Source organism: Mustela lutreola, chromosome 15 (genome assembly GCF_030435805.1).
Source record: "Mustela lutreola isolate mMusLut2 chromosome 15, mMusLut2.pri, whole genome shotgun sequence".
In the NCBI taxonomy this organism is placed as follows: Eukaryota; Metazoa; Chordata; class Mammalia; order Carnivora; family Mustelidae; genus Mustela; species Mustela lutreola.
In genome coordinates, this window is record NC_081304.1 from 33923440 (window position 1) to 33943791 (window position 20352).

General features: G+C 40.1%; 2 protein-coding genes and 1 non-coding gene across 20 annotated transcripts in view; 1 reads left to right on the forward strand and 2 right to left on the reverse strand.

Annotated features, from left to right (window-relative positions):
• Positions 1-11082, reverse strand: part of TUBD1 (tubulin delta 1) — a 28372-nt gene extending 17290 nt beyond the window's left edge. Inside the window, exons 1-6 of one of the 9 annotated variants that reach the window (XM_059148928.1) lie at positions 10887-11079; positions 9848-9926; positions 6402-6549; positions 6222-6285; positions 5185-5401; positions 3392-3623 (exon numbers count right to left, since the gene is read on the reverse strand). In XM_059148928.1, the coding sequence (XP_059004911.1) occupies positions 3392-3623; positions 5185-5401; positions 6222-6285; positions 6402-6549; positions 9848-9904 (718 nt within the window). In that variant the 5' untranslated portion in view covers positions 9905-9926; positions 10887-11079. Of the gene's footprint in view, positions 1-3391; positions 3624-5184; positions 5402-6221; positions 6286-6401; positions 6550-9847; positions 10064-10171; positions 10327-10886 lie in introns of those variants that run through there. The other 8 variants (XM_059148925.1, XM_059148926.1, XM_059148927.1 and 5 more) reach the window with 8 other exon arrangements.
• Positions 11083-11286: 204 nt separating this feature from the next.
• The window catches only part of RPS6KB1 (ribosomal protein S6 kinase B1), a 37077-nt gene continuing 28011 nt past the window's right edge, over positions 11287-20352 (forward strand). For 2 of the 10 annotated variants that reach the window (XR_009348226.1, XM_059150029.1), the window contains exons 1-2: positions 11287-11520; positions 19380-19429. Coding sequence is in view for 5 of the 10 variants with exons in the window: in XM_059150029.1 (XP_059006012.1) it covers positions 11380-11520; positions 19380-19429 (191 nt within the window). In the remaining 5 variants the exon portion in view is untranslated. Of the gene's footprint in view, positions 11521-12035; positions 12133-19379; positions 19430-20352 lie in introns of those variants that run through there. The other 8 variants (XR_009348225.1, XM_059150030.1, XR_009348227.1 and 5 more) reach the window with 6 other exon arrangements.
• Positions 16764-16870, reverse strand: LOC131817135 (U6 spliceosomal RNA). Its single transcript, XR_009348344.1, has one exon. It is a non-coding gene; the product is annotated as a U6 spliceosomal RNA (small nuclear RNA).

Below are 20352 nucleotides of genomic sequence, written 5' to 3' on the forward strand. Positions count from 1 at the left end.
AGACTCAACCACCAGTTAGTTTTCCACAGGCGAATTTTTCAATAATAAAAGTGACTATGTCACCAACCTGTTTAAAATTGTTCGGCAGTTTTCCCTTCTCTTTGGGTGATGAGAAAGGCCTCCAAATGGCTTATGAGGACCTGCAAGGCCTGCCCCTGCTTACCACGTTAGCTTCAGATTTCAGCCAGCCCCTACACCATTCCCTGCACTCCAGTGCCACTGGATTTGTTTGATGTGCCAGGCTTCCTTCTGCTGCAAGGCCTTTTCATGTGCTGTTCCCTCTGCACACGCTACTCTCTCCTCCCTCCCTAAGTCACTTCCGAGTCCTTATCCAGCTCTTGGCTCAGGTGTTGTTTTCTCAGGGCAGCCTTCTCTGCGCCTGCAGTCTAAGTCTGATTCCTTCATGACACATTCTCTTGTACTATGTTCCTTTAGAGCACTTAACTCAGTTTTTAATTATATGTTCTTAATGTAATTTATTTGTTTAATGTCTCTCCTTCTCATTTCACAGGGAACACAATGTCTGCATTGGCTCCCGCTGGATCCCTGACATTTAGCATAGTGACTGACACATAGCAGGAAGTCAATAAATATTGGTTGAGTGAACAGATGTGCAATATGGTTAAGTACCATGACATGCACAGATATTAACAAGATACAGGTCTCCAAGGAAGCTGCAAATGAGTGGGATTACATAATACACACATGACAGAATTCCCTCTGTAAGGAAACACATGGTGTTAGTTACAATGGCATCATCTGGGAAAGGGTGAGGACACCTACTTTTGATTGCTTTTGCAATCTTTGCATTCTACCTTCGCATTCTTTGAATACGTGTGTGTGTGTGTGACTTTTATTTTTATTTTATTTTATTTTTTTTTTTTTTAAGATTTTTTTTATTTTTATTTATTTGACAGAACACAAGTAGGCAGAGAGGCAGGCAGAGAGAGAGGAGGAAGCAGGCTCCCTGCTGAGCAGAGAGCCCGATGCGGGACTCAATCCCAGGACCCTGAGATCATGACCTGAGCCGAAGGCAGTGGCTTAACCCACTGAGCCACCCAGGCGCCCCGTGACTTTTATTTTTAAATTATTTTTATTTAATAATTTGTTTATTCATTATTTATTTAATAAATTCATTTATTATTAATTTATTTAATAATTAATTTTAAATTATTTTTAAAAAGATTTTATCCATTCATTTGAGAGAGAGAGCATGAGCGAGAGAGCACAAACAGGGACATCATGAGCAGGGAGAGCGGCAGAGGGAGAGAGAGAAGCAAACTCCCCGCTGAGCAGAGAGCCCAATGCAGGGCTTGATCCCAGGACTCTGCATCATGACCCCAGCTGAAGGCAGATGCTCAACTGACTGAGCCACCCAAGCACCCCTGTTACTTTTAAAGGTAAGCAAACACACTTAAAGAAATAATAAAGGTAAGAAACATTAAGTGACATAAAGGAGAGAATGCCTTAAATTTCAAAGGAAAGAGGGTTACACTAGGTAAAGGCCTCAGCAGGAAAGTTTTATAGAAAAATTATCACTTGAACAGGTGACTGAAGGATGAGTTAAGGTTTCAATACAGGTGAAGAAGGGAAGGATGAAATAATTACTGAGAAGGAACACTGAGCAAAGGGATCAGGGCTGGAAATTACCAGGCTAAAGAAAGACAATGGAGACAGGATGAAAAGTAGGTGGGGGCAGAGGAAGCAGGAAGTAATGAAGCTAGGAAGTTAGGGTTTAGGGCATAATGTGGAGTCCAGGCTAAGGAATTCTCACAAATGTGGCCACAGGTTGAATAGGAGAGTATAAGAATTAGATCTGTGCATGCGGGCGGCTCTTTTGCAGTCAGTGTGCAAGATGGACTGCAGGGGGAAAATGCAGGGTTAGGACCATCTTAAGACAGGAACATCAATTTGAAATAAGCTCCGTTTTTTGTGTGAGAGAGAGAGAGAAAGAGAGAAGGAGTAGAAAGAGACTAGTTTACTTTGCATTCAAGGAGAGTATGCACTATTAGATAAGAGATATGGATACCATGAGCCAATGTCAGACAGGAAAGGAGGGGAAGAATGCAGGCAGATGGCAGAGACGGCACCAAGAAGTCTGAACATCCTCATGAGATATGAGGACAGTGAGAGAAAGCCAGGTGATAGAAATTGAGGAAGAGGGACGTGGGGAGAGATGGCAGGAAAAAAAAGATGGATCCATTCAGAATAATCTAAATTTAAAGAAGCAGAAGGTAATTAAGAAAAGTGGGGTAGGTGGAGATTAGGACTGAGGAGAGTATAGATTATGGAGTTATTTGCAGATGATATGAATTGATAAGGCATCACTTGACCAGCTGAAAAAAGAATGATGAAATTTTTTTTTTTTTTTAAAGATTTTATTTATTTAGGGGCGCCTGGGTGGCTCGGTGGTTAAGCCGCTGCCTTCGGCTCGGGTCGTGATCTCGGGGTCCTGGGATCGAGTCCCGCATCGGGCTCTCTGCTCAGCAGGGAGCCTGCTTCCTCCTCTCTCTCTCTCTGCCTGCCTCTCTGCCTACTTGTGATTTCTCTCTGTCGAATAAATAAATAAAATCTTTAAAAAAAAAAAAATAAAAAAAAAAATAAAGATTTTATTTATTTATTTGACAGAGAGAGATTATAAGTAGACAGAGAGGCAGGCAGAGAGAGAGAGAGAGGGAAGCAGGCTTCCTGCTGAGCACAGAGCCCAATGCGGGACTTGATCCCAGGACCCTGAGATCATGACCTGAGCTGAAGGCAGCGGCTTAACCCACTGAGCCACCCAGGCACCCCAAGAATGATGAATTTCTTTATGGGGTGATGAAAATGATGGTTGTACAACTTCGTGAATATGCTAAAAATAGAATTGTACACTTTAAGTGAGTGAATTATATGGTATGTGAATTATATGTCAAAGTTTCTATGAAAAAAGAAGAGAAAGGATCCTGAAGAATGGAGTCAGTGATATCACCACTCTTCAGAAATTTAGTAACTTCTCAAAACCTCATAAGACAGTTGGAAAGCGGGGTGCCTGGGTGGCTCAGTGGGTTAAAACCTCTGCCTTTGGCTCAGGTCATGATCCCAGGGTCCTGGGTTCGAGCCCTGCATCGGGCTCTCTGGGCGGGGAGCCTGCTTCCTCCTCTCTCTCTCTCTCTGCCTGCCTCTCTGCCTACTTGTGATCTCTATCTGTCAAATAAATAAATAAAATCTTTTTTAAAAAGTGTAAAAAAAAAAAAAAAGACAGTTGGAGAGTGAAGTAGCTCTTTAGAAAGGTTTTTGAGAGGAGGGAAACCTGAGTGTATCCTCAGACAGAGAGGAGGAGCTAGTAGGGAATAACTGTGAGGCTTTCAGAACATAAGACTTTCCTACAAATTACATACAAGAGGACAAATACCTAATGGATTTCTTCTGTAGTGACATGAGCCTTCCACGGAATACGTAGGCTGGAACACGCTTCCCAACTGATGTGCAAGGACTTGGTTTATATCACTAAAGGAGATCTGCTTGATGTTCATCAGTTTTGCACAGATCTTATGAACAGCATCATTTTCATGAACAAGGAGGGCATCTGAAGATCGGTACAAGTGAGAAAGAGTCAAAATGGAGTTGTAGTTCTGGACAATAACCTGGAGAGAAAAAGGTCAGAAAAAAAGAAAAGAGAAAAGAGCTGTTAAGAAGGTAGACTAGAAGGGCATCCTGCCTGGGTTCAAATCCCAGCTCTGTCACTTTCTAGCTATATGATCTTGGGCAAGTTATGTGATGTCTCCATGCCTCAGTTTTCTCACTTGTACAGCAGGGATCATAATTACACCAGCTCCTTGAATTGTAAGGATTAATGACAGAATGCAATTAAAGCACTAGAGCAGTGTCTTGCTGTTTGTAAGGGCTCAAAAAACAGTGACTATTACTATTACTATCACACTTCCTTCCTACATTTCCTATAGTGACTGACTCACCTCTATTTTATCATTTCTCTTACAAGGTTGATCAACAGGAAATTGACCTATATAGAAAATTCCTCTCAATGGAAAGAAAGGAGGGGTGCCTGGGTGGCTCAGTGGGTTAAAGCCTCTGCCTTGGGCTCAGGTCACTATCTCAGAGTCCTGGGATCCAGCCCCGCCTCAGGCTCTCTGCTCAGCAGGGAGCCTACTTCCCCCTCTCTCTCTGCCTGCCTCTCTGCCTGCTTGTGATCTCTGTCTGTAAAATAAATAAATAAAATCTTAAAAAAAAAAGAAAGAAAGAAAGAAAGAAAGGAAAAGTCTTTGAAGGTTGGCAATGGCATGATGAACCCCAACACGAGGTCAAGGTCCCTCCTTTACATACTGTAGCCACAGGGACAAACCCAGGAATGGGTTTCTGAGAGAAGATGCACAATTATCTCCTTTGGATTTTTTTTTTTTAAATTTTATTTATTTATGTATTTATGTATTTATTTATTTATTTCAGAGAGGGAGAATGAGTGAGAGGGAGCATGACAGGGGAAGGTCAGAGGGAGAAACAGACTCCCCGCTCAGCAGGGAGCCTGATGTGGGGCTCCAACCCAGGACTTAAGGATCATGACCTGAGCCGAAAGTGGTCGCTTAACTAACTAAGCCACCCAGGCGCCCCTCCTTTGGAGTTTTTATTTATTTTTATTTTTTTAATTATTATTATTTTTTTCCCAAAGATCTTATTTATTTGAAAGACAGAGATCACAAGCAGGCAGAGAGGCAGGCAGAGAGAGAGAGAAGGAAGCAGGCTCCCCGCTGAGCAGAGAGCCTAATGCAGGGCTCCATCCCAGAACCCTGGGATCATGCCCTGAGCCAAAGGCAGAGGCCTTAACCCACTGAGCCACCCAGGCGCCCCCTTCCTTTGGAGTTTTTAAAAACAAGGACACTTCACTCCTTTGGAAAAGTTTAAGCAAAGTTAAATGAATTGCTCACAAAAGTACTATATAATATAATGAATGACTCCTGATGTGGTAACTTGGTATTTCCAAAGAAAGGGTGAGAGCAACCTAAATTTATCTCACTGCAAAGAATACAAAATACAAAATTTTCTTTTTCTTTTTTTGGTAAGTTTCATTTAAGTAATCTCTACACCCCATGTGGGGCTCAAACTCAAAACCCTAAGATCAAGAGTCACATGCTTTTCCAACTAAGTCAGACAGATGCCCCCAAAATATAAAATTTTTCAAAATTTTCATACCTCACCAGTTCCATAAGGCCATATAATGTGATTCATTTTCAAAGAATTTGAGTACTGATCTTGTAATTTCTGTGTAACAAAGGCTCCTAGCCCTGATCCTGTGCCCCCAGCCATACTCATTATGATGAAAAAACCACTCAAAGAATCACATTTCTCCACTTCCTTCTGGATTAGGTTCATTATAGATTCTTCATGCCTGGGTCCATGAACAGAGTAACTATGCAACACAAAGAAACAAATAAAAACACCTTTCAATTTACTCAGAAAGAGGCAATGCAGAGAGGAATATATATAATACAGAAGGTTTTTTAAACACATGGATGTGAACTAGCTCTTATGAAAGGTATAGGTGCCCTGATTGATAAAATTTAAATGTTAAATATATTGAACAGGAGAATAGCCCTGCGGGGACAGGGAATTTACTGGGTACAGAAAATTCTCTTTTATAGGCCATTCCTGTAGCTAAAGACTTCAGGTACCAGATGCTTCTGCAAGTTTATGGTACAAAATAATATTCACTATTTACAATAATACTCCTAAAGCAGTAGTTCTCAAACTTCACTGCACATTAGAATCACAGAGGGAAGCTTTAAAAAAAATTCCAACATCCGGACTTCATCGTAAATCAATTAAATCAGGGCGCCTGGGTGGCTCAGTGGGTTAAGCCTCTGCCTTCAGCTCAGGTCATGATCTCAGAGTTCTGGGATCGAGTCCCGCATTAGGCTCTCTGCTTGGTGGGGAGCCTGCTTCCTCCTCTCTCTCTCTCTGCCTGCCTCTCTGCCTACTTGTGATCTCTCTCTGTCACAAAGATAAATAAAATCTTAAAAAAAAAATCAAGTAAATCAGAATTTCTGAAAGTAAGACCCACACATCGAAATTTTCCAAAGAACCCCAAGACATACTACTGCCTTGTTGTGTTCCCCATTAGCTGGAATACCTGCCAGATAAAGATATTGTTTTGATAATACGCTAGTTGGTGGGATGACAGTGAAGAGGTAGAAAACCCTGTAGGAAGAGAGCTTTGGTTTTATCATTACCTGGACCAGAAGCAGAGACACCCATGGGATAGAATGAAGAGTTTCTTCTGGGTGAAGTCACACTCTAAATTTTAAAATAGCAACTTCAGGATTATGTACTTGGTATATCAACTGTGCAGCAGTAACTATGCTGACAGGGTAGCTGTATCTAAACCAAAAATCATGAGGAATTACTCTTACCCATATGCCCAGTTGTTTCCAGAACCTTGTTTTTGACAGAAGCACGAATGCTGACCATATTTCCATCGGCCAGACTGGGCAGCTTTTGATAGTGTCTGACTGGTAACTTTAGGTTCCATATCGACAAGTATGGCCCGGGCAATTGGAACTAGACAGAGGAAAAAGACCAAAAGAAAAATATTTCATCTGTCTTATTCGGGTTATTTCAGAGCACAAATTTCTAGGTCCAAAAAAAAAAAAAAAAAAAAATCCAAAGATTAAGGATAGAAAGATCTGTCATACTGCTTAGAAATTAAGGTGGGGAGGGGCGCCTGGGTGGCTCAGTGGGTTAAGCCTCTGCCTTCAGCTCAGGTCATGATCTCAGGGTCCTGGGATCCAGCCCCGCATTAGGCTCTCTGCTCAGCAGGGAGCCTACTTCCCCCTCTCTCTCTGCCTGCCTCTCTGTCTACTTGTGATCTCTCTCTCTGTCAAATAAATAAACCTTTAAAAAAAAAAAAAAGAAATTAAGGTGGGCAGTAGCAGGTTTTTGCAGATGGTTCATAATGTCTAGCATTCTACTAAGTAGAACGGATCAGTGAAGGCTAAAATGATCACTGGGTCAGGTCTACAAACATCTGTTAAGAGCTTACAACGTCCCATGTATGGTGCTGGGAACACAGAGATGAAAACAACATCAGTCTAGCCCTAGAAGGACTGGTGGAAGAGATAAAACTTAATCTCAGTGTGATGTGATATGACCCACAATGAATCCACATTAACAGAGTAGCACATTCAGATGTATAAAATAGCGTGGGCACAGAAAGCGGGTCAGGATTGTTGAAACAGAAGACAGAGAAGGAGGGAGTACAGGGACTGATGAATGGGGATGCAAAGCAGGCAGGGCTCAAATCTTGGAAGTCCTGGTATGCAGTGCTAAAAAGCTTAAAAATTTATCTTTAAAATACTGTGAAACTACAAATGTTCAAGCAAGTGAGGAATTGTCATATGACTTTTAATCTTATTTTTAATTAATTCTTTTAAAATTTTATTTATTTATTTGTCAGAGAAAGAGAGAGAGAGAGAAAGCAAGAGCACAAGAGGGAGAGCACCAGGCAGAGCAGGCAGAGGGAGAAGCAGGTTCCACAATGAGCAAAGAGCCTGATGCAGAACTCAATCCCAGGACCCTAGTATCATGACCTGATGCCAAAGGCAGATGCTTAACAACTGAGTTACCCAAGCATCCCTTTAATTAATTAATTAATTAAATTTTTAAATATTTTATTCATTTATTTGACAGAGAGAGAGACGGCGAGAGAGGAAACACCAGCAGGGGGTAGGGGGGAGAGAGAAATAGGCTTCCCACCAAGCAGGGAGCTTGATGCGGGGCTCCATCCCAGGACCCTGAGATCATGACCTGAGCTGAAGGCAGATGTTAAATGACTGAGCCTCTAATTTAGTTTTTAAGTAACCTCTACACACAGTGTGGGGCTTGAACTCACAACCCTGTTATCAAAAGTCACAAGCTCTACCAAATGAACCAGCCAGGTGCCCCATCAGATGACTTGTTAAATACAGCAGTATGGAGGAGAGATACGACAGACACAAGAGTTAAGGCAGGGAAATAGAAGGAATGTCTTGAAATAATCCAGGTGAGAGATGACAAGAGCCAGAACTAAGCCAATGGCAGTGAAGATAGAAAGGGGAGAAGAGATATGTAGGAGGTAAAGTAAGCAGATCATTATGTTTGATGGTATGTGGGCAGAAAGAACCCAAGTTCTAAATGAAAAAATAATGAATGCCCTAAGGTATGGAGATGCTGAGTTTGAGGTACACATGAGGATGCAGGTGGAGATGTCCACTAATCAGTCTGCAGCTTGGAAGAGAAGCTGCAGATCTGAGAATCACCAGTGTCAAGAAGTGGCAAATTACAAGAGTAACTGAAATTAGCCAGAGAGAACTATACCAGAGAGGATTACACCAGTGAGGAGAGATAGCCTGAGATGCAACCAGTGGAGAAGAAAAGTTCAGAGACTAAGGAGGAGTTTCAAGGAGGGAGTTTTTGTTGTTTCTTTTTTAAATATTTATTTATTTGACAGAGAGAGAGAGCTCACAAGTAGGCAGAGAGGGAAGGAGAAGCAGTCTCCCTGCTGAGCAGAGAGCCTGGATTCAGGGCTCGATCCCAAGACCCTGAGATCATGACCTGAGCTGAAGGCAGAGGCTTAACCCACCCAGCCACCCAGGCACCCCTCAAGGAGGAAGTTTTGTAGTTAATCTTATAAAATCCAGGAATGAATTGAGAAAAGAGAAACAATCACAAAAATCTAGTAATTAGATTACTAGGAACTTTTTTTTTTTTTTTTTTAAGAGAGGTGGGGAGAGGCAGAGGAAGAGGGAGAGAGAGAATATTAAGTTTGCTCCACACCCAGCATAGCGCCTGATGCAGGGCCTGATCTCATAATCCTGAGATCATGACCTGAGCTGAAATCAAGAGTTGGACACTTAACCGACTGAGCCACCAGGTTCCCCACTAGGAACTTTTTTTTAAAAAAATTAACATATAATGTACTATTGGTTTCAGAGGTATAGGTCTGTGATTCATCAGTCTTATATAATACCCAGTGTTCATTACACCACATGCCCTCCTTAATGTTCATCACCCAGTTACCCCATCCCCCTAATCCCCTAGGAACTTTTCTTTGAGGACTTCAGTGGTGGTGTAGGGCTAAAGCAGGACTGTAGTTGGGTAAAGAGGGTTCTCCTTTGAGAATCTTAGATGAGAAGGTAAAGGGATAAGAAGGAAAAGAAAAGCTTAGGGTGCCTGGTGGGCTCAGTTGGTAGAGCATGTAACTCTTGATCTTGGCATTGTGAAGTTCGAGCCCCACGTTGGGGGTAGAGTTTATTTTAAAAAAAAATTGCAAAGCTTATTCCAAATCCTTGCACCATGTACCACCCCAGTGCATAGACCCAAAATGCAATAAAAGTTTTTTCTTAAAGATTTTATTTATTTGACAGAGAGAGAGAGAGAGCGCGCGCGCACAGGCAGGGGGAGTGGCAGGCAGAGAGGAGGGAGAAGCAAGTTCCTGTTAACCTGGGAGCCCGAAGTAGGGCTCGATCCCAGGACTCTGGGATCATGATCTGAGTCAAAGGCAGACACTTAACCCACTGAGCCACCCAGGTGCCCCAGGGAATAAGTCTTTAAAAAACAAAACAGAACAAATCAAAACAAAACAAGAGAAAAAAGAAGTTAGTCATATGTTGTTTGGTAGGTTGGTGAGATCTGGGCATGCTCATGTGCTGAGTGTAAGTTGCCACTAGAGAGGCAAAGGTTGTTAACACAGAAACAAAGGGCTATGAGCAAAGTCATCCCCTAGAACAATGGGAAGAGTTGGGGTTCAGACACCATGCAAAGGACGTGGCCTTGAAGAGATGTCAGAGTAAGGGAGAGGAATAAGATGCATCACACATACCTCCATTTTCCTCTTCACTGAAGAATCTTTCTTTGCAAGATGTTTGATATGCCTCATTCTCTCTTTTAGAGCAGAGTCCCTGGGGACAGTGTGAGTCAGTATATAGAGCATCAAATACTTCAAAACCAATCTGATTACCACACTGACCAAGTTGCACTGTTACTACTGACATGCTGAGAGGCAAACTAGGCCTATTCCCTCAAAAAAGTGAGCAACCTGTAATAGAAAAATATAGGCTTTAAGAACCACTACAGTACTAATAAACAAGGAACAAATAAAATATCATATGTACATTGATAAAAATATAACTTAAAAATGCCATACATACGGTGTTATAGATGAAATAGTTCCGTTGTCTAAGGAACTAATCATTCAAGGAAGTTGTTTTCTTTCTCTACATGGTTTTGGGATTTGGAATTTACTGTACCCAAATGCATTCAAAAACAGCTCAATAGTTACTGAAATCTGATTTGTAGTCACTGTGTCCCCAAGCATGCATTTAAAACAAAACAAAATGAATGCTAGTTGAAGGAATTCCTAGTTCAACTTCAACTACACTGACACACAGAACACAGAAGTTAGCTCAACAATTGTACATTTAATTAACATTAATTTTCTCTCTTCTAACTAATGACTTTCTCTCTCTACAAATCATCTTCTGGTCTGGTAACTATAGTAACACAAGAAATATGTGCGTTTAGCTCAGGTAGAGAGCAAGGAAGACAAAGCTTGGAAAGGGAGGACTAGATGAAATAGGAGACCGAACCTTCACTATTTTTAACAATGAAAAGAGAATTTTTGGTAAAGACCTCACACCAGGTCTTTGCAGCACCGGAAAGAACAGTGGCTAGTGGCTTTCGAGCCAGACTGTACTTAAAAATTTCCAATAACCTTGCAAACTAGGTATTCTCGTTTAATAGATAAGGAAACAGACTCTGAAAGGTTATGTGTCTTTCACAAGGCCACTGAAATAGAACAGCAAAACCAAGTTTCTCCCTTTCTCCACTAGCCCCAGGAGCTCCCCATAAACCCCACTCACTGATAGACCCAGAACCAGCCGTTTCCGTCCTGTTCAAACTTCAGAGGGCCAACCCCCTCATCATGCGCATGCTCACTTTCAATTAAAAAGAAAAAAACTACGGAGGACGAATGCGCATGTTCACAAACTAAGAGTTTTGTTGGTTTTTTTTTTCCTATTCAGAAAGGTTAATTACGCATGTTCAATTTCAATTTATCAACTTCAGACTAGGTACGCATGCTCATTGTCCATCAAACGCTTTAGCCGACAATGCGCATGCTCTAGCTACCTCAAGCGGCTTCGGTCGGGGTTCTGCGCATGTTTCTGCCAGTACCTGGCGCCAGGCGATAGCTCTACGCATGTTCATTGCCCACAGTTCGGCTTCACACAACCTTGTACGCATGCTCTACCGCTGAACTTGAGGAGCCAGTCTAGGGCCTAGGCGCAGACGCACTGAGCCCAAGCAGCCGGTGATGGCGGCAGCAGCGGCGGTGGCTGCGGCGGGTCCGGGCCCATGAGGCGACGACGGAGGCGGGACGGCTTTTACCCAGCGCCGGACTTCCGAGACAAGGAAGCTGAGGACATGGCAGGAGTATTTGACATAGACCTGGACCAGCCAGAGGACGCGGGCTCTGAAGATGAGCTGGAGGAGGGGGTGAGGCCCGGGGTCCCGGGGGGCCCGAGGTGACAGGGCCAGGGCGGCGGCGCGGGCCCTGGAAGCCCGGCGCGTCGGAGAGCTCGGAGACCCGGGGAAGGGGGGGCGAGTAGTCTCCAGGAGGAGCGTAGGCGCCGCGCGGTCCGAGGCAGGGGAGCTGGTGGGGCGGACCTGGCCCTAGGTGTGAGGCCGCTTTGGGGCTCGCAGGTGCAGGTTGCGCCTGTAGCCCTAGATCAGCGCAGCCGGGAGCAGTCTATTTGTGGAGGGAACGAGAAAGGGCGCGTGGTCGATTCCTCTAGCTCTTGAACTTGAGTGTGGCGGGGCGCGAGTGGTGTAAGCGCGTGTTGGGGGGAGGAGGACTGCGCTTTCTGGGTGCCCCTTAAGTGCAGGTGAAGTGCGGAAGGGTTTCCCTTCGAATGTAAGTTTTCAAGTATTAAATCTTCAGACCTCCCACAACCACCTCTCTTCTCGGCCTGTCGCTTCTCTCCTAGGAAGCGCTCAGCTGTTAGAAGTGACAGCTGAAAACTTCTGTCGGGAGTAGCGCTGCCGCTGCTGTTACAGCCACCAGGAGTTTTATTTCGGGAGCAAGGGGGCTCTGCTGCATCTTCCAGGGTTTGTTTGTTTGCTTTTTTTTTTTTTTTAAACACCCTCTTCCGTGTGACTTTTTTTTTTTTTCTTTTCTTAAAGCATTTATAATGGCACACGGTATTTGTAACTTTCCCCCTAGTTGAAGATGTCTACCTTTTTTCAAAATACTTTGTGTAATTTGGGGGTGGAAAAAAACCAGCGTTGACAGCTGTGATTTGGCTTGCCAAAAATAAATTGCTTGTACTGAGACTTGTGAATGGTGGTGTGAGGGCTTTCCTTGCTGTAATTTAGGGTACTAAATTTAGAATTGTTTTTTCCTAATGCATAGCTTGGTTTTACCTTTGCTGTCTTAATAGTTTGTTATTCTTTATGGAATACCATTCTTTTTTCAAGATAAAGTTATTGAAAAATCACAAATTGCACTTGAAGTTCAAAAATACTGTTGTCATACTAAGTCACTGATTCTGGGCAAATGATCACTCCTGGTAACCTCATGATAATTTAGATTTTAAATCCCACTGTCTAGGTGAGCACATGAGTTAAGGACTGGTGTCAGATATTTGCTCTATGTAAGAGACTTCCCTTTTCCTCACCTGATTTTCCTCTCCAGGAAAGTAAGTTGTGCCCTGCTTGTTGCCAAAAGATTGAGATGCTATTAAAAAAAAAAGAGCTTTGAACATTGTAAGAAACTAAGTGGGCTGAAATAAATTGTTTTTTCATAATGAAATGAATCTAAATAAAAATCACAGTTTGTAAGGTGGGTATTTAGTTGTATACTTTTTAGTATGTTTGCCTGCAGAATTCCAGGTACACGACATACAATTTGAAACAGATATGGAATTACTTTCACTATGTATTGCATACTGTCATTAATTATATTGGCTCCATATGGCAGCGGCTTTGGAGCGGGGAAAGGGGGAAAACTGGGTAATTCAGGAGATGTTAAAGCAGTTGAAAGTAAAACACTGTATTTAGATTTCTGTTACGAAATGGGATCTCCTTGAGATGTGTTTTGGCCTGCTCCTGTACATTCATTTTGTTGGGTACAAGCAAACAGGTTTTGAGAGAGTGTGGAAGAGGAGGCCAGAGAGATTGGTAGAAATATGAAAGAGAAAGAAATAAGACCACTACCCTGGGGAGGGGAACTTTGGAGAAAAAGCAAAGGTAAAGAGGATTTTGAGGAAGAGCCTTCAGTAGAATATATATCTTACTTAGCAATGCTTTTGGAGTTGAAAATATTTCTTTTGAATGTGTTATTCCAAGAGATTCCTCAAGGTAGACAAGTGAAAAGAGTTGAGAATGGGATTGGGTTGGCCACTTGAGGAAATGCAGTGACATCCAGGTTTCTCTAAAACAAAATCTAAAAATTCTGAAAAACAAGAGAAGTTTAGAATCTTGGAAAATCTGGGTAGTCGTGAATATGCAACACTTAGTACACAAGCTTTTAAAACATTGGTCTCAGAGAAGCCCCACTTCATCATTGTATAGCAAGGAAACTGAGGCATAAACCAGAGAGGTGATTGCTCAAGACTACATAGATAACTAGTAGTTAACTAGTAGTGTCTGCTGATTCCATTCAGCCTGCAGGCTTCATTGCACAGCTTTTTCATTGCATTTACTTGTCTTGTTCATTCTGTACCTCTTTGTGGTGGGTTAAAAGTTAATTCAAATCCCTCTAGGCATTGTCACTGGCTGTGTGGCTTTTTTTTTTTTTAAGATTTTACTTATTTGAGAGAGAGAGACAGCACAAGCAGGCAGAGCACCAGACAGAGGGAGAGGGAGAAGCAGGCTCGCCAAGCAGGGAGCCTGATATGGGGCTCTGTCCCAGGACTCTGGAATCATGACCTGAGCTAAAGGCAGGCGCTTAACTGACTGAGCCACCCAGGTGGCTGTATGATTTATGATTGTATGATTTAGAATAAATTGCTTAATCTGACACTATTTTCTTCTCTGTAAGATGAGGATTATGTGAGTTAAAGTATATAAAATATTGTCCTCTTAAAACATTCTGGCATATTAAGCAGTTAGCTTGTTCATGGAAATACAGCTGTCAGTCTTACTCATTGTCAAAAAACCAAACGTTCAAGTTTACCCTCATTTTTGCCTAGAGACTTGATAAATGCAGTTATACCAGAGGTGCTGCATTTTTGAAATTGTAGGGTTTTTTAAATTATTGGTCCTAGTTAGAGCTATATGCCTTTTTAGATATGTTACACTAGCTAAATTTATATTAACCAATATATATGTTTATACAGCATAGTTAATTCTTTAGTTAGTAAAGGATGTCTTCATGAGGACAGTAAATGAAAGCATTTATGAATAAAGCTGAATGTCTTTTAACTAAGAAAAGACCCTGATTGAATACCTCAAAAGACTATATTAAAAAGCAATGGGTAAGAGCGTTTTTGGGGAGGGGGCTGGATGGGTGGGTTTGGATCTTTTTTTTTGTTTTTCACTGGTGGTGGTATAATTTGGGGAGAGTGAGTTGAAACTAAGGGAAAGTTTTCCTCTAGAGAGTTTCATTAGATTATGAAGATGTTGTAAACTTCTGTTTTCTATAGAGACACAAAAACAGTACTAATCCTTAATTTTTACTCTACTAATTCAAAATTTGAAGTAGTCACAGAAGCTTACTGCATGAGTTTCAGATTGGGATATCAGATTTTTATTGAGCAAAAAGTTTAAAATTTTTTAGTGCTTTGAAAAATATAGTGCTAAAGCAAATATTCACTGTTACGAAAAATTACAGAAAAACATCAGTAGTTATCCTGCATTATAATAGGCATTATAAAGCAGTTTTAAGTAGCTCAAGATTTTGAGCAAGGTTTACTCCTTTTCTCCCAATTCATTGATTTTCTGAATCTTATTTTATAATGAAATGTCTGTGACAAGCAGGCAAGTGGATAAACCGTATAATGGATATCTGAATTAAGGATATTTCACCCATTGTGTAACAACTTATTTACATTTTTATGAAATGTTCTCTCTTTGATTGGGATCTTAGGCATATTAAGTTGAATTTATATACAATTTTAACTTAAAACTTGGGAAATAGTTTGGTGGGTGGTTTGAAACATACCTTGAATAGTTCTTAGGTGAGCAGGATTCATGTTGTCAATCATAGTAGCACATGAAGAAAAGCATTAAGTCATAAAAAGTCATAAAGCTTAAAGCGGAGGAAAAAAAAAATCTAACTGAAAAGTTTCCTATGAAAGAATTGTGTATGTATTATATAATGTTAGCCTGATGCTTCAGGTGTGAGACTTTTCTGTCGGTCACGTGGGCCACAGAAAAGCATTGTGCCTCAAATGTTTCTGCTCCAGAAGGTAACGGTAGGAAGTTATAAACACAGATGGAGGTGGTAATACAGGCCTGGCTGGCTTCGGAAATGAAATATAGCCGCAGGCCATATCTTTCTAGGTGGCTTCAAAGTCATGGTTTAATGTTAACTACCCTGTGGTCTTTAATTTAAAATTAAGTAAAACTAACATTAAAGTAAAAACAATTATGTATTACTACTTTTATCACATTTGAGAGAAGTTAGTCTTTTGTCTTTAAAGTGAAGCCATTATATGTGAAGCACTGGAGACCAAAAAAACCTTTAACCATAACTACTACTACCCCCCCACAAAAGAAACTGTATCAAGTTGAAACTGCAAGAATTTTTTTCCCCTTGGTATTGCCCCATCCATTTAGCTCAGTCTAACATTGAAACTTACATGCCTAGTATTAGCCTTCATCCTGACTTGTTCACACCATGAGTAAATTTTGGCTGAAAACTTATAGTTTTGGGGGGACATTTAAGCATCCTTTGTTTAAGAATACTATCAGTTTTCTTTGTGTAACTTGAATGTGTACTGGTACCTTTTTTTTTTTTTTAAAGGTTTTATTTATTTATTTGACAAACAGAGATCACAAGTAGGCAGAGAGGCAGGCAGAAGAGAGAGAGGAGGAGGAAGCAGCCTCCCTGCTGAGCAGAGAGCCTGATGTAGGGCTTGATTCCAGGACCTTGAGACCAGTACCTGAGCTGAAAGCAGAGGCTTTAACCCACTGAGCCACCCAGGCACCCCTGTACTGGTTCCTTTGAAGGAAGTTATGTTCAACTAAACATTTTATAAATTATTCTAAAATGTTCAATAAAAACTTAAAAACTTACCGTTTTTAAAAAATACTTAAATTCCAGTTAGTCAGCCTACAGTGTAATATTAGTTTTAGGTTTACAATTTAGTGATTCAGCACTTAAAAAAACATCATTATTGAGAGCCCAATTAAGGGATATCCTTTTATATAAATTGAAAGACTCATAACCAGACTGTATTCAAGAATACTTACTTTAAAGCTATATTTTATAATATTCATAACTGAATTTCTACTGCCCAGGGTTTTTTTTTTTTTTTTTTTTTTGGCAATTCTGTGACTTTTAGTGTATTTATAGAGTTGTACAACCACCACTGCAATTTAGTTTTAAAACATTTTTATTGCCTTAAAAGAAACTGGGCCCATTTAGAGTCACTACTGCCACCTCTATCCCTAGGTAACCAGGGGTCTACTTTCCATCTCTGTAAATTTGCTTTTTCTGGACATTCCATATAAATTGAATCATTCAGTATGTGGACTTTGTGTCTGGCTTTTTTTTTTTTTTTTTTTTTTTTTTTAAAAATATGGAACGCTTCACGAATTTGCGTGTCATCCTTGCGCAGGGGCCATGCTAATCTTCTCTGTATCGTTCCAATTTTAGTATATGTGCTGCCGAAGCGAGCACGTGTCTGGCTTCTTTTACATAACATGACGTTTTGGAAGATCAGCTATGTCATAGTATGTACATAGAACCAAGTTGTATTCCATTGTATGTGTCAACCACATTTTATTTATGAGTTCACCAGTTGATACTCATTGCAGTTGTTCAGTTTTTGACTGTTGTGAATAATGCTGCTAAGAACATTTGTACCCAACTCTTTATGGAACATATATTTTTATTTTTCTTGGGTAAATACCTATGAGGAGATTTGCAGGGTTATATGTTAAGTCTACGTTTAATTTTTCAAGAAACTGCCAAACTGTTAAAGAGGTTGTACCATTTTATATTCCTGACAGTAGTTTACCAGTGTTCTAATTTCTCCTTCTTGCCCAACTTACTTTTCTGTCTTTTTAATTATAGCCATCCTGTGGATATGAAGGGTTATCTCAGTGTGATTTTGATTTGCATTTGCATTTCTGTAATGGCTGATGATGTTGAACATCTTTTCAGGTGCTTATTGACCATTTGTGTATCTTGTTTGGAGAAATACCTGTTCAGATTCTAACATACTTTTTAAAAATTGGGTTATTTTTAAATTTTTGAGTTGTAGAAGTTCTTTATATATTCTTACTCTGTGGGTTTTCTTTTCACTTTTGAAGTGCAAAAGTTTTACATTTTGAATAAGTCCAGTTTATTGGTTTTTTTTTCCTTGAGTCATTTGTGCTTTTGGTGATGTGTCTTTTTTAAAGATTTTATTTATTTATTTGAGAGAGAGAGAGAGCGCGCACAAGTTGGGGCAGGGACAGAGAGACAAGCGGACTCCCTGCTGAGCAGGAAGCCTGACATGGAGCTCTATCCCAGCACCCTGGGATCAGGACTAAGCAAAGGCAGATGCTTAATTGACTGAGCCACTCAGGTGCACCTTGGTGATGTGTCTTTTTTTTTTTTTTTTTTTAAGATTTTTTATTTATTTATTTGACAGAGAGAAATCACAAGTAGATGGAGAGGCAGGCAGAGAGAGAGGAAGGGAAGCAGGCTCCCTGCTGAGCAGAGAGCCTGATGTGGGACTCGATCCAAGGACCCTGAGATCATGACCTGAGCCGAAGACAGCGGCTTAACCCACTGAGCCACCCAGGCGCCCCTTGGTGATGTGTCTTAAGTAATCATTGCCTATCCCAAGATCATGAAGAATTACTTTAGGTTTCTTGTAGGAGTTTTGTAGTTTTAGCTCTTATATTTAGGCCTGTGATCAATTTTTTTTTAAAGGTTTACTTATTTATTTGAGAGAGAGTATGTACATGGAACGTCAAGGGACAGAGGGAGAGGGAGAGAGAATGGCTAGCAGACTCCATGCTAAGTGTGGAGCCTGATGTAGGGCTCAATCTCATGACCCTGAGATAACTACAGAGCAGAAACCAAGAGTCTGACATCCAATCAACTGTGCTAGCCAGGCACCCCAGGCCTGTGATGAATTTTAAGTTAATTTTTTAGTGTGGTGGAATATGGTGTGAAGTAGAGAACTGAAGTAATTTTTTTGCATGTGGATATCCAAATGTTCCAGGACCATTTATTGAAAGACTGTCTCTTTCCCATTGAATTTTCTTGGCTCATTGTAAAAAATTAGTTAACCATAATGTAAGGGTTTATTTCTGGACTCATTTCTATTTCATTTATCTATATGTCTGTCCTTATCCCAGTATCTCATTGCCTTCGTTGGTGTTGCTTTGTTGTAAATACATTTTAAAATAAGGAAATGTCAGTTCTTCGACTTTGTTCTCCTTTTTTCAAGATTGTTCTAGCTATTTTGGGTCCCTTGCATTTCTGTATGAGTTTTATAGTGAGCTTGTCAATTTCTGTAAGAAAGAAACCTGGGATTTTGATAGGATTGTGTTGAACCTATATACCAGTTTGGCTAGTATAACCATTTTAAACAGTATTAAGTCATCAGATCCATGAACTTGGAATGTCTTTTATTTAGATCTATACTGTGGTCAGAATAAATGTTCGGCTGGCGTGACTCTTGACAATTTGAGGGTGATTCTTAATTATTTTGCTTTGATCAGCCACATCATACAGCATAGTGTCTTGGACTGGTTGTGGTTACTATAGGCTTAGTTAGGTTGTAGTTACATGTTATGTTAGTCTTGTGTATCATATCATATCAGAGCACTTTATGTAAATAATTTGATTTAGTAATTCATACTTAAAAGCTGATGTCTTTAGTTTCACAATACACAAAATTTATCTTTTGAATAAATGTAATTTTTAAAGGAGCTATCATCCAGTTTTTTTTTGTAGATCATTATTGAGTAGAATCGGTAGCGTAATTGTCATAGAAAACTAAAAATGAAATCCCTGTGGTACTGTGTACCTTATTTTGTTCATCATGACATTTGCCTGTTATTAAAGTATAGAGAGTTTTTAAGCTGGTTTATTTCATTCATTTCTCTTTTAGTAGTAGGGTGAAGCATTACATATTTTGATTTTATGTTTATGAGGTTATTTATTTTTACAACTTTAACGTATTTTTCAGGGTCAGTTAAATGAAAGCATGGACCATGGGGGAGTTGGACCATATGAACTGTAAGTTTATATGAAAAGATTTCATTGTGCTGTCTTTCTTTACAAGTAGGTTTTATAAGTTCTAGTTTGTAGCCATCATGTGATTCCAGTAATCTCTTCTTAATTATCTAGTCATATATGTAAACTTGGTTTATTGAGTTTAGCTCTAATATAGTAATATATCCAGGTTTTGAGATCATATATAGATTTTAAGAGAAAGATATTCATTCTGATTAACACTAGAATGAATATGAGTCTGAATGGGTTAGAAATTTTTACTAGGTTAATAGAGTCAACTTTTCTTTCTTAAAAATAAAATTTTTAGAAATGCCTTCAAAGTCCAATGTTTTTTGTTCTACTTGTAATACGTCATTCATACAGAGATTTCAAGCCATCTTAGGCAAACTCTGTTAAGTGAAAATGGTGATTAATCTGCTCTATACCCCAAACTTAAGTAAAAACCATGGGTTGGGGGTAGACCAAGATCTCTCATATAAAAAGCATTGAAGGAACAAATTGCCACTTAAATGCCACTTTTGGAGTCTTTAAAGCAAGCTAATAGTAGCTATGGAAAGGTGCATGGATACATTCTCTTAGCAAGAATTTTTGTAGCATAAAGACTTGAACTAATCGGGTACTTTTACAAAGTTCCCAGATTTTCTGAAGTTGCTAAATGAAGTTGGATAATACCTAGTCTCATAGACATTTTGAATGAACTAAATATGAATAGCCAGAAGACTTTTTTCCTTTGTCAACTTGCTCAATAAACTTGTTCTAATTTTATCTTAGTTTGGGGGTGCTCAGTGTTTCAAAAAATAAGTAGCATATTCTGTAAACAAGCAGATAAGCAATTATCAAGTCATCCTAATCTTGACTTACCTTGTCATTGAATCATTAGTTTATTGAGAGTACAGATAGTAAATTTGTTATGTACCTTTTCCTTT